The following is a 14,489-nucleotide window of genomic DNA, read 5'->3' as shown; positions in this document are numbered from 1 at the left end:
GTCGCCGCAAATCGCGGTACAAAGCGCTGCTATTTGTACCGCGATTTGCGGCGACAAAACGCCGCAAATTTGTCTGCCTAGGTGTGAATGGAGCCTAAGTGCCTCACCAAACAAATGTTTTCCTTGAAATGGCAAACGTGTGAGGTGCCTTTTGCAGGCAGCTTTAGCCATAAGATTTAAGGCATGTGAATGGAGACTAGAGCCATTTTGTCTGACATGTTCAAGGCCTAGGGCATCCGCACAAAAACGCGGAGCAGAAGGCAATTGCTATATAACAGCATGATTCTGAATTCCAGGGTTATGTTGATTGTCCGGTTACATGCAGTTTGAAATACTGAATAGCTGGTTGCAGGGTTGTGCCTATAAAAAATATTTCAGGAGTGACCCAGTTGTCAGACTGCATATTATATCTTTTCATGACCAGCAAATGTTTTGCAAGGTTTTGTACCCAAGGGGGCCTGGTGAGATAGAGGAGCGTCAGCTTGCACAATACTACAACTTTTCAACATTAGCAGGCACGTAGTTTGAAGCTCCCTCTTTGATATAGTGACAACCTGGGGGAGTAAAATCTTCTGGAGCTTCCTCTAGTACTGCCTCATAATCCTATATATTTCCCTCTTTGTCTGTATCCTCAAGGACTGGCATATCAGGGTCCAACTGCAGTTGAGAAACAGGAGAAGGGGGAGAGGCATGGCATTTCAGGCGCCTGGACAGAGATGGCTGTATTAAGGTCAAAAGCTGACTGAAAAAATGCAACAAAGAGTCAGAGAATTTTGCTTTAGTCAAATAGGCCTTTTGTTGTGTGCCTAAAATAGATTTGAAACAGGATGTAGAGACTGATATTAAAGCTGGTTCTTTTCGTTGGAAGCATTATCACTCTGAATTTATGTTTTGTGCAGGCCTTTGGCAGAGCTAATGTCTGATTTTGCATTGACTCCCTTTCACCTGGTCTCCAACATGGCTACAAGTGTGAGAATGTCATGGAATAAGGTGCAAAGTACATGGTAAGCATCTCTGTAAGGGGAACGCAGTAACCCAGATGTGGACCATCTTGTAATGAATCACAATTGTGAGAGGGTGGGAGGAAGCGCCTTACAGGGAGTGCAGAATTATTAGGCAAATGAGTATTTTGACCACATCATCCTCTTTATGCATGTTGTCTTACTCCAAGCTGTATAGGATCGAAAGCCTACTACCAATTAAGCATATTAGGTGATGTGCATCTCTGTAATGAGAAGGTGTGTGGTCTAATGACATCAACACCCTATATCAGGTGTGCATAATTATTAGTCAACTTCCTTTCCTTTGGCAAAATGGGTCAAAAGAAGGACTTGACAGGCTCAGAAAAGTCAAAAATAGTGAGATATCTTGCAGAGGAATGCAGCACTCTTAAAATTGCAAAGCTTCTGAAGCGTGATCATCGAACAATCAAGCGTTTCATTCAAAATAGTCAACAGGGTCGCAAGAAGCGTGTGGAAAAACCAAGGCGCAAAATAACTGCCCATGAACTGAGAAAAGTCAAGCGGGCAGCTGCCAAGATGCCACTTGCCACCAGTTTGGCCATCACTGGAGTGCCCAAAAGCACAAGGTGTGCAATACTCAGAGACATGGCCAAGGTAACAAAGGCTGAAAGACGACCACCACTGAACGAGACACACAAGCTGAAACGTCAAGACTGGGCCAAGAAATATCTCAAGACTGATTTTTCTAAGGTTTTATGTACTGATGAAATGAGAGCGAGTCTTGATGGGCCAGATGGATGGGCCCGTGGCTGGATTGGTAAAGGGCAGAGAGCTCCAGTCCGACTCGGATGCCAGCAAGGTGGAGGTGGAGTACTGGTTTGGGCTGGTATCATCAAAGATGAGCTTGTGGGGCCTTTTCGGGTTGAGGATGGAGTCAAGCTCAACTCCCAGTCCTACTGCCAGTTTCTGGAAGACACCTTCTTCAAGCCGTGGTACAGGAAGAAGTCTGCATCCTTCAAGAAAAACATGATTTTCATGCAGGACAATGCTCCATCACACGCATCCAAGTACTCCACAGCGTGGCTGGCAAGAAAGGGTATAAAAGAAGAAAAACTAATGACATGGCCTCCTTGTTCACCTGATCTGAACCCCATTGAGAACCTGTGGTCCATCATCAAATGTGAGATTTACAAGGAGGGAAAACAGTACACCTCTCTGAACAGTGTCTGGGAGGCTGTGGTTGCTGCTGCACGCAATGTTGATGGTGAACAGATCAAAACACTGACAGAATCCATGCATGGCAGGCTTTTGGGTGTCCTTGCAAAGAAAGGTGGCTATATTGGTCACTGATTTGTTTTTGTTTTGTTTTTAAATGTCAGAAATGTATATTTGTGAATGTTGAGATGTTGTATTGGTTTCACTGGTAAAAATAAATAATTGAAATGGGTATATATATTTTTTTTGTTAAGTTGCCTAATAATTATGCACAGTAATAGTCACCTGCATACACAGATATCCCCCTAAAATAGCTAAAACTAAAAACAAACTAAAAACTACTTCCAAAAATATTCAACTTTGATATTAATGAGTTTTTTGGGTTCATTGAGAACATGGTTGTTGTTCAATAATAAAATTAATCCTCAAAAATACAACTTGCCTAATAATTCTGCACTCCCTGTATAAGTGCTGCCATGTTTGAAAAGTCTGGACTGTAAGGTGCACATAGGCTAAATCCAGCCCTGTTTTTTTCAGTAATGGTCAGAGATACAGGGAGAGCCTGTCATGTTGTACTGTATTATGACTTTGCTTGTCACAATGAATAATTCTGCCTATGTCCTGTACAGTATGTTTAAGATAAAAAAAAAATGATTTTCTGCTCTCAGAACAGAAAGGAGGTGGTTTGTTCTTCTAAGCACACTGGCAAAAAACTGAGACTTGATAGGGGGTTAAGGGCTTTTCTTGCCAGTGTTCAATCACCCGAAGGCAACCGCATAAAACCCAGTATTCTAAGATGATCATTTGATATACGTTTAGGAAAGAGGTACTTTGTTTGCATTAAAAAAATAATAAAAAAGAATCTGAGTTGGTATTCCTGAGTTGTGCCTGACTAATCTATGAAAGCGAAAATTTTTAAACACAAGTCCAATTTAGCAGGTATAGAATTGCAAAAAAAAATTACAAAAGTACTTAAAATAAGGAATCCTGACAGTTGAAAGAAGCAGCCACAGTTAGATTAAGGCTGCATTCACATCTAGGCGGACAAAATCGCTGCGTTTTGTCTCGTGAATTGCGGCGTCAAATAGCGGCGTTTTGTACCGCGATTTGCGGCGACAAAACGCCGCGATTGTCCGCCTAGATGTGCCCTCTAGATTGTCCCCCTATGGAGATGGTTCCCATCTCCTATGCCGAACGCCGAAAGCCGCCTGAAAAAAAGGTCCGGGACTTTTTTTCAGGCGGCAGGCGTTTGGCAAGGAGATGTGAACCATCTCCATAGAGGGCAAAGTTAAATCATCCCTCTGGCGTGTCGGGGGGGCAGAGGGCGTCACACTACAGGCGACAAAACGCCTAGGTGTGAATGGGCTCTAATTTATTAAAGCTGAACTCCAGGCACAGATTAAAATTAAGAAGTGCATAGGGAGCCATATCTCCAACTTTGCGTATGCCCGATTAATACATAGCTTGCTTTTACTGGCAATTTTTTTTACATTCCAGGGTATCTGCAACTACCATGTCCTAACTGACAGTCGTTCATATAAAAACAGAATGCCATTATTACAGAAGTGCTGATGTGTCTTGGGGCTTTCTGTCCACCCATCCCCCAGTGAAAATGGGCCTGGGCAGTGATAAAAACAGATTACACTCCAATGTTACCACATAATGTACAACATGCTAAGCCACTAGTAACCCACACCATTGCCTTCTTCAAATGCCTGTTAGTAATTGTAGTTGACTAGTAAGTGTTTAGATAATTAGGATGCGGCACAGTCAGAACTGCTCTCTACTGGACAGGCATATTTTAAAATATCATCTAGGCAAGGATGAACAGAGTAGAATAAATAGAGGCAAGTTAGGTTAGGATACTTTTTAAATGATTGTTAAACCTAAACCAGAACAAAGGGCAAAAATCAATACAGCTCTGTTAATAATATATTATTCATACACTTAAGTGTTACTAAACCCAGGACCCTGCATTTACTATATCTGGTCCTCCCACAGTACACAGACTATGGAAATGCAGTTATTTTAGTAACCATAAGCTGCTAAATACCTTTTCCCATCAGCAGTATATATAATTATTTGGTTAAAGCTTGTAGGAGTAGATTTCATTCTACGCCCACTGTCCTGTGAGGCTTCAGGACCCCTGACACTGTCTGGACAATGCTGATTGGCCCTGTGCCAATCACATGCACCCTTCCAAGGAAAAAAAAAACTCTAGCACTACACACTTGTGACTCCAAAGGCTCTGTCTTTTCAAAAGATAGATTGGGGACAGTGGAAGGGGAGGATCAAAGAAGACAGGATCAAAAGCCTTTTTACACAGTGTGGAGGATTAGGTTCCACAGTGAGTATAACAAGCATGCTTTACCACATATACAGGCCGATTTTACGGTTGTGGGTTAACTATTACTTTAAATGCAAGCAGAATGTCTACTTGAATTTAATTTGGTATCAGCCTCTTGCAATCCCCTGTATTGGGGAGCGCAAAGGGGAAGGGAAAAGGCAGCTTAACCAAACGGGTAAGTCTGCTGCTTCTCCTTTCACTGTCCAGTTACAGGCTGGGGATGGCATGGGGCCAAAAAATAAACAAGTAAAGGCAGGTAAAAAAGCCACCATTTATTTATTTCCCCTGTGTATTTAGCCGTTTGCCTGGTGTTCAGCTTGAACGATAATTAAAAAACAAAACAAAAACAAAACACATTTGGGGAGTTATCATAAATAACCAATTGATTGCCCTGGAGTTAATCGACTTACCATAGGTTCATCTGTATTCTTCTGGAATTGCACCAATCTGACCCGTGTAACGTTTTCCATATCCATATCACCGTTTGCACTTTCTGGAGAATCTCCGTTCAGGTAGGGAGATGTTGGAGGGGGCGTAACTCTTAGTGCATCATCACTGTAAACTTCATGGGCTACCACATCATGAGTTTGTAGTAAGGCCTTAAAATAAATACAACATTATTATTTTTATGCATTTAAATGTGCAAGACAAAAAAAATAGTCAATGTTGAGAAAGCATTTATTAATTAAAAAATAAAAATAGCACGGAAACTGCATTAAATTTCACATATGTAATCCTAAACAAACAGTTGTTGCATATGCCTGCACTCTATAAATACAAAATGTAAACAACATGATTGCTTTTGACTACTTAAGAACCACAAATGGGGGGCCAATGTGCCACTTAACCACTTCAGTCCCAGAAGATTTTAACCCCTTAATGACCAGGTAATTTTTTGCGATACGGCTCGTGCGATGCTGTAACCAAATAGAAATTATGTCCCCCCCCCCCCACAAATAGTGCTTTCTATTGGTGGTATTTGATCACCTCTGTGTTTTTTACTTAACAAATTTATAAATAAAATAAAAAAAGAGCGACAATTTTGAAATAACAAATATTTATATTTACATACCCAATAAAAAAAAAATGTCTTCATCAATTTAGGCCAATATGTATTCTGCTTTATTTCTTTGACAAAAAATCCCAAAAAGCATATACCGATTGGTTTGCGCAAGTGTTGTAGCGTCTACAAACAATAGGATAGATTTATGGACTTATTTCTATTGTTTTTACTAGCAATGGTGGCGATCAGTGATTTTTAGCTGGACTGCGACATTGCAGTGGACAAATCTGACACTAAGTGACACCAATACGGTGATCAGTGCCAAGAAAAAAAAATGCACTGTCAAGGTATAAATGACACTGGCAGGGAAGGGGTTAACATCAGGGATGATCAAAGGGTTAAGTGTGCTTCTAGGGAGTGCTTTCTAACTGTGTGGGGGGTGGATTGACTGGAGGAAGACACATCTGTGTTCCTGATTAGCAGGAACACAAGATCTCTCTCTTCCTCTCTGACAGTGCAGAGGTCTGCCTTGTTTACAAAGGCAGACCACTGTTCTGCTTCTCCTATGAACGTTCGGCGGGTTCCCGGGAGCCATTAGACCCGCTAATTGGCTTCTACTGTGTCCAATCACAGCGGAAAGCACGGCTCCGGCGGTGTCCCAGAGCAATGACAGGCAAAAGTGATCATGCGTTTAAAAGCTGCCCTGCCGCAGTAGAGGCATGTGGGGCGGTCCTTAAGTGGTTAAATTGCTGCATTTCATCTACAGCCATTCCAGACTTTAATTACATTTTTTAATTGTGTTCATTTTACGGGGCATATTTTCAAAAACATAGGCACCATTATTTAGTAGTCTAATGATTCTGCACAATTGCAAGGTCAAGCAATATTTGCAGAAAATCATTAGCATTTGCTCTTCCATGGAAAAAAAAATTCTACGTGCACGATTATGTATAACCTAACGTGTAGTGAATGCAAGACATGTATTTCATACAAAAACACACTTAAGCTGTAAATTGTTGCAATTTCAAACCGGACCGTATCATTGGTATGTTTTAACAGAACCCCACTCCCTCAACTAAAAAGGTAGACAACAGAACACTTTTTTTGTTTACGCATACTGCCATTATTTTACAGTAACTGCACACTGTAAAATCCTTTTTTGAGGGATATGGAAATTTAGAGACTGTTGAGTTATACTGCTGCCTACAGAAGCTCAAAGGGTGAAAAAACCTGTGGAGGCCTTAGGCAGCTCATGTATTGCAAATAAGAGTGCTGATAGCAAGTGATCTCAGTCTTTTGCACTACCCACTTAAAGCATTATTTTTAGGGTTCTGTTTGACGAGGCCATTCATTTGTGGATGGTAGACAGATATGCACAGCTACTTGATCTGAAACAGATGTACGCTGCTACCAATCTGAAACATCTGCCATAACCCTTGATATGAATGGCATGCCCTGGTCGGTGAGAATTTCTCTGGGGAAATTAGTTATAGTAAACACATGGCAGAGTTCCCTGGCAATCATTCTGGACTAGGTATTCTGCAGAGGTAAAGCTTCATAGTTTTGTTAAGGAAAGACCTATATCACTAATATGTACTGGTAACCATGGGTGGATTTTCATCAGTAGGCCTCTATCAAATCCATTGCCATCTGTTCAAATGTAACCACAATTATAGGCAGGGGCACCAAGCAGCTGTGGAAGTGCAACAAAAAGTTATTTGGCAGATGCAACAAATACAAAAATTCTTTACTTCAGCTTTCAACCCTTGCAACGTAGAGCAGGTCTGTGATCGGTTTCCTTGCCCAGGCCAAAGTAGGTTCCTGAATTGAAGCCATGCCAAAACACCCCAGAGATGCATCTGGGTCAGTAAAGGCAGGACTATGGGTTGTTTCCTCCAGGACCTTCCAAAGCATGAGCTATAACAGAGAAGGTCCCCACCCATGAGCGCAGCTCAGGTTCAGGACTCTAACCCCCCTAATAGCGACCTTAGTTTTAGCTGTGTAGCCAGACTCCTCATACAAATCCTCAATGTGTGGTATATCAATACCATCTGAGGGTCGACACTGTACAAAATTAGGTAAAATAGAGTGAATAGTTCTGCAGTGCATGCATTGAAACCAAAATCAGATTGTTTCTGCATAATAAAAACAAATATTAACCCACGACTATTGCAATTTTAGATGGGCAATGCTGTGTGACGAGAGCACACTACTATTACAGGATCAATGTTTTAGAAGTACCAGTTGTGGATACAGAAACTGGCAACGCACTTAAAGCGGGGGTTCCGCGGGAAAACATTTTTTTCATATGCTTCTGGCGCTCTTACCTTATATAATAGTGTACTCGCTGTCCTAATATTAGAGCCGCCACCATGGACGCTTCCATCTTGCTTGTGGGCACTCTGAAGACAACAAGCAAATCCTTCCGGGATGACCGGCTGCAAGAGTCATGTGACGTAGGAAATCACGCGAGACTTCTCTTCAGCTAAGGAATCGTCTCCTGGGCAGCATCACGCTGTGCTCCCAGGAGACATTGCAAACTCGCCCCAGAAATCAATGGGCCGATCGCAGCTAAAGCGACACGCCCACTCCCGCGGGAGCCGAACCAGGAAGTGCCTTGTTCACAAAGGAGAAAACAAGGTATGGACTTCATTTAAAAAATGTTGGACAGCGAACTGGAAATGTACACACTGATCACCTGTGATTAAGGTGTACTTTAATTTAAGGTGAACTTCCGCTTTAATTTAACTGTCACAGTTCTGCAATGGGTGGTTTGGTTAGCAGTCATTTCCTACTTTCAATGGTAATTTAATCTGATTCTTAATGAATAAAGTCATTTGTGCTCAAACTGCAATATATCTACAGGTTTCCATGTTATATCCTGTTTTGTATAGGTATGGGTAGCAACTAAATAAAAGGCATTTTCCATATATTTGCTGGAAATAAAGAATTACGCAGGCAACAACCTGGCTAAACTAACGTTGGAACTGTAATAGGATTGCCAAAGCCTTGAGTTGGATTACTGAAGAAATAACACTTTGCTACAATGTAATTTAGTGAGTATACAACTTGAATAACAGTGTAAATTTGCTGTCCACAAAAAATACCTCAACACACAGCCATTAATGTCTGAACCGCTGGCAACAATAGTGAGTACACCTCTACGTGAAATTTTAGATTGGGCCCAATTAGCCATTTTCCCTGCATGAGTGCTACCTGCACTAAGGAGCTACAGCTCATTGAGGGAACCATGAATGCAAACATGTACTGTGACATACTGAAGCAGAGCATGATCCCCTCCCTTTCGGAGATTGTGTCATAGGGCAGTATTCCAACATAACGACCCCAAACACACCTCCAAGACGACTGCCTTGCTAGAGAAGCTGAGGGTAAAGGTGGTGGACTGGCCAAGCATGTCTCCAGACCTAAACCCTATTGAGCATCTGTGGGGCACCCTCAAACGGAAGGTGGAGGAGCGCAAGGCATCCAACATCCACCAGATCCTGTGATGTCATCATTAACTAGTAGCCGACCACGCACCGTCATTATACGGCGGCAGGTCGGCTCTCCTGGGCGAGAGCCCGTAGCTATACGTCCTATCGTATAGCCGCCACTAGGGGGCGCGTGCGCGCCGCCGGAGGCGCGCGCGCTCCCCGCTCGCCCCCGACTCCCGTGCGTGTGCCCGGCGGGCGCGATCGCCGCCGGGCACACGCGATCGCTCGGTACAGAGCGGGGAACGGGAGCTGTGTGTGTAAACACACAGCTCTCGTTCCTGTCAGCAGGGGAAATGCTGATTTTCTGTTCATACAATGTATGAACAGAAAATCAGTGTTTCCCCTAGTGAGGCCACCCCCCCCCCCCCCCACAGTAAGAACACACCCAGGCATACTTAACCCCTTCCCCGCCCCCTAGTGTTAACCCCTTCACTGCCAGTGGCATTTTTATAGTAATCTAATGCATTTTTATAGCACTGATCGCTATAAAAATGCCAATGGTCCCAAAAATGTGTCAAAAATGTCCGAAGTGTCCGCCATAATGTCGCAATACCGAAAAAAAAATCGCTGATCGCCGCCATTACTAGTAAAAAAAATATTAATAAAAATGCCATAAAAATACCCCCTATTTTGTAAACGCTATAACTTTTGCGCAAACCAATCAATAAACGCTTATTGCGATTTTTTTTACGAAAAATATGTAGAAGAATACGTATCGGCCTAAACTGAGGAAAAAAAATGTTTTTTTATATTTTTTTGGGGGATATTTATTACAGCAAAAAGTAAAAAATATTCATTTTTTTCAAAATTGTCGCTCTATTTTTGTTTATAGCGCAAAAAATAAAAAACGCAGAGGTGATCAAATACCACCAAAAGAAAGCTCTATTTGTGGGAAAAAAAGGACGCCAATTTTGTTTGGGAGCCACGTCGCACGACCGCGCAATTGTCTGTTAAAGCGACGCAGTCCCGAATCGCAAAAAGTACTCTGGTCTTTAGGCAGCAATATGTTCCGGGGGGTAAGTGGTTAAGGAGTGGAAAAGGACTCCAGTGGCAACCTGTGAAGCTCTGGTGAACCCCATGCCTAAGAGGGTTAAGGTAGTGCTGGAAAATAATGAGGGCCACACAAAATATTGACACTTTGGGCCCAATTTGGACATTTTCAACTAGGGCTGTTCTCACTTTTGTTGCCAGCGGTTTAGACATTAATGGTTGTGTGTTGAGTTATTTTGAGGCGACAGAAAATGTACACTGTTATACAAGCTGTACACTCACTACTTTACATTGTAGAAAAGTGTAATTTCTTCAGTGTTGCCACATGAAAAGATATAATAAAATATTTACACACAATAAATATATCCCCCAAAAATATATAAAAAAAACATTATTTATTCCTCAGTTTAGGCCGATACGTATTCTTCTACATATTTTTCGTAAAAAATAAAAAAAAATCGCAATAAGCGTTTGATTGGTTTGCGCAAATGTTATAGCGTTTACAAAATAGGGGGTATTTTTATGGCATTTTTATTAATATTTTTTTTTACTAGTAATGGCGGCGATCAGCGGTTTTTTTTTCGGTACTGCGACATTATGGCGGACACAGGAGTCGAGGGCGAGCGGGGGGCACCCCTAGTGGTCTGCGCGAGAGCCGACGTAGAGCTACGGGCTCTCGCGCAGGGGAGCCGACTTGGGCAGTCGGCAAGCAGTTAATAGCATCCCATTCTTAGTCTGTAGGAGTTGGCCCACCCTTTGCAGCTATAACAGCTTCAACTCTTCCGGGAAGGCTGTCCACAAGGTTTAGGAGTGTGTCTATGAGAACAATTGACGATTTTTCCAGAAGCGCATTTGTGAGGTCAGGCACTGATGTTGGATGAGAATGCCTGGCTTGTAGTCTTTGCTATAATTCATCCCAAAGGTGTTCTATCGGGTTGAGGTGGAGTTGTTGGTGCAGGTTAGTCAAGTTCCTCTACCCCCAACTTCCTCAATCATGTCTTTATGGACCTTGCTTTGTGCACTGGTCCAAATTATTTGGTGGCAGGGGGAATTATGGAGAGGGGGGGGGGGGTTGTTCAGGGGTTGGGCTTGGCCCCTTGGTTCCAGTGAAGGGAACTGTTAAGGCGTCAGCATATCAAGACATTTTGGACAATTCCATTTTCGTAACTTTGTGGGAACAGTTTGGGGATAGCCCCTTCCTGTTCCAACATGACTGTGCACCAATGCACAAAGCAAGGTCCATAAAGACATGGATGAGCAAGCTTGGGGTGGAGGAACTTGGCCTGCACAGAGTACTGACCTAAACCCGATGGACTGAAAGCCAGGCCTTCTAGTCCACATCAGCATTTTGGTGCAAAAGCAATGCAAATTCAACTATACAATCTGTATGGCTGAATTTGCATTGCACAGACATTGCATGTGATCTGCACAGCAGTGCGGTGCAAATTACTTGCAATGTCCAACATCACACAAGGGTGAACCCAGCCTAAGACCTAAATCACACTTGAACTGTCAACGTTGGTTTAGAGAGCATTTCTAAACAAATATAAACGCATGTAATGATTTTTCAGTGGTGCCATTCACACTATTCATTTACATCATTTTAGGTGCAGTTTAATGCCATTTAGAGAAAATATCACTCTCCTACATTCAGGATTTGATTTTACACTTGAAATGCAACCTAAAATATGAAAATGCACCTAAAAGCATTAACATTTAACTAAAGGAAAAAGTGATCTAGAAAGCACAAAAGTTGTTAAAAACAACCCAGATGACTGTTCCTATGTTTAGAAAATCTAAGCGCAGAAGTGCTAGTGTGAATGAACATTTACTCTACTATAGGTTGCGAGTACAGGGCAACAAATGACACCATAAAATCAAAGCGGATCTTATTTAGGTGAAAAACACAAAGGACTGAAAGGTTTAACAAAAAGGGATTAAAAAAAAAAAAAAAAACTAAAAAAACTAAAATGAATGCATCTAGTGTGATCATGGTTTTAGGTCTCTTTCACACAGGCGGTAAAAAAAAAAAAAAAAAAAAAAAAAAGAGACCAAGCCTCGGTTTTACCCCCCCACACCCCAAAATGGCTAACATTACAGCTGGACGAGGCAGTACCCATGTTGCAGAGTTTTCCAAACCCTTCACTAGGATAAAAGGCATCAGGGTAGTATCAAGTAAATTAAATACTGTGTGCTGGTGTTGAGCTCCAGCATTTCAAGACATAAAATTAAGTTATACCAAAAACAACCTCCAATAAACGCTCCAATTCAGTTCTCTATTACTCTAATGTACACAGTCGTGTTTTCAAAAGAAAAAAAAAGTAATTATATGAGCTTAACACATTATACTTATCCAACTAGAAGAAAGGTGATTGAGAGAAAAACTACAGTGCTATACAAACATAGGATTTGCAAGCCAGGCAATACAGTGATGAAGCATACAAGGATATGCTGAATCAGATAACACATAGGAAGGGTGTTAATACGGGGAATCTAGTACTACAGATATGGAAGGAACATTCTGTTGAGAAATATAATTGGCAAATGCTTTAGTTGCTTGTCTTCCTTGCGATCAATAGCACTATAAATAATGGATGAGGACCAAAGCCAATTAGCTACCAGTAGACATATGTCTCCCCCCTTCGTCTCCTTTACCCTCCTCATTTAAAGAAGTAGTTTATACAATAATATGAGGCATTGCTGAAATATGGGGATACACTGAACTATAAAGCTGAACAACAATATAAAAAGTAACCATCTAGATAGAATTTTTAAAACCAATTCTGATGATAGCCATCCCTAGTTACCAATATATCTTGAAGTATAAAAGCTTAATATTATGTTTCTACTGTGAAAAGGGATATTTATCTTAAAAATAGATAACTTTAGTGGGAGCAATTGAGAAACTGGCAATCTGGCAGCAATAAAAGCTACAACTGCAAAGAAGAACCTGCTGAATGGCGAGTAAAAACGCCAACAGCCCACCCAGGGACACCAGAGGTGAGACTCCCCAATGTTTCTTAAAGGCCATCTCCGAGATAAAAGGGGGGGGGGGGGCGTCCTATTTTAAGTAGAATGGGGCTTTAACCTACTCCTTCCTGCTGCATCATACCCAATGTAGTTTTACTTTCAATAAATATTTAAAGCACACACACACACACACACACGACACTGAGGAACAGATTGCTACAAGCAATGCAGAAGGTTTCATCAGAACAGAAACCAAGAATAACCAAATCCATTTCTGAAACACAACCTAATAAATAATAAAAAAAAAAAAAATGCTCAAACCAGCTGCAGCAACGTATTAAATAAACTGTTCCACTCCTATTATTGTATTGCTTCACCCTCACCAAGCCCAGTATCACTATATACAGTATAAATAAACCTTTTGAAGCCTGATCTTGATCCAGTGATGTGCATGAGAGCCAAGGCTCTCTCGCTTCTTATTGGCTCAGATACAGCAGCGGGAGACATTGGGTCCTGCTGCTGTCAATCAGGACACACAAAGCAGGGCTCAGAAGAGAGCATGCGAATGCCCCCAAAGCAAGCAGCTTGCTATAGGGGCACTTGGCGGAAGCAAGGAGCGCTGGGATGGGCCTCGAGAAGTGGAGGATTGGGGCTGCTCTGTGCAAAACCGTTACCATTTTTTTATTAAAATAAAAAACAAACAAAAAACTAAGCTTTACAATTAGTTGACTACCTTATAATGATTTAGGTAGGCACAGCGATTTTAGGCCTCATATACACTGCTGCTGCTAAACAGATGTTTAGGAGCAGTTGGGCATTTTTTTCAACTGCTCTTGAACCCTCCTCTATGATATCTTATCAGTACATGTACACAGGGCCGTTTACAGTTGTTTCTAGGCTGTTGAGTTTAGAGGCTTTTTTGGAATGCAAAAATATTGGTTCAAGAGCTCAGTTTAGAGGCATTTCAAGTGCCAAACGCTTCTAAATACAGTAACTCGCGTTTAGCCACGTTTCGTTTCAGGCGTTTTTCATTTTTGCCCATTTTGAAAAAACGCTTCTAAAATGCAAACGCAGCATGTAAACGCGGCAAAACTGAAATTTTAAACGTGGGTTACTATCTATCAATTAAAATCGTCCAGGAGAGGTTGTAAAAACGTCCCGTGCACATGAAGCCTAAAGCCTCGTACACAAGGCTGTTGGCCAGCCGAGCGTCTGATTTTTGTCAGAAGGGCATGTGCCAGGATCTTGTCTTGCATACTAACGGTACACAATTGTCATGCTACAAACACGAACGTAGTGACGTACTACAAGGAATTTCAGCGTGAGCGCCACACTTTGGTGAGCATTGAATCCGAAAGTACTTTCGACTTTTGTGACGGATTTGTGTACGGACCATATGAAAATCAGACACGGGGGCGTTATCCGCCGAACATTTACTAGCCTGTCATCCAACATTTGTTGGCCAAAAATTGGACAATTGTCAAAAGGAGCATACCAACGGTAAGATT

General features: G+C 41.8%; 1 protein-coding gene across 15 annotated transcripts in view; it reads right to left on the bottom strand.

Annotated features, from left to right (window-relative positions):
* CASK (calcium/calmodulin dependent serine protein kinase) overlaps nucleotides 1–14,489 on the bottom strand; it is a 407,679-nt gene that overhangs the window by 94,376 nt on the left and 298,814 nt on the right. For all 15 annotated transcript variants that reach the window (XM_040338072.1, XM_040338077.1, XM_040338074.1 and 12 more), the window contains one exon: nucleotides 4,935–5,123. In XM_040338072.1, the coding sequence (XP_040194006.1) occupies nucleotides 4,935–5,123 (189 nt within the window). The remainder of the gene's footprint in view (nucleotides 1–4,934; nucleotides 5,124–14,489) is intronic.

This window comes from Rana temporaria, chromosome 2 (genome assembly GCF_905171775.1).
Source record: "Rana temporaria chromosome 2, aRanTem1.1, whole genome shotgun sequence".
NCBI classification, from domain to species: Eukaryota; Metazoa; Chordata; class Amphibia; order Anura; family Ranidae; genus Rana; species Rana temporaria.
Note: the sequence above shows the minus strand (reverse complement) of the source record. Positions and strands in the feature narration are given on the sequence as shown.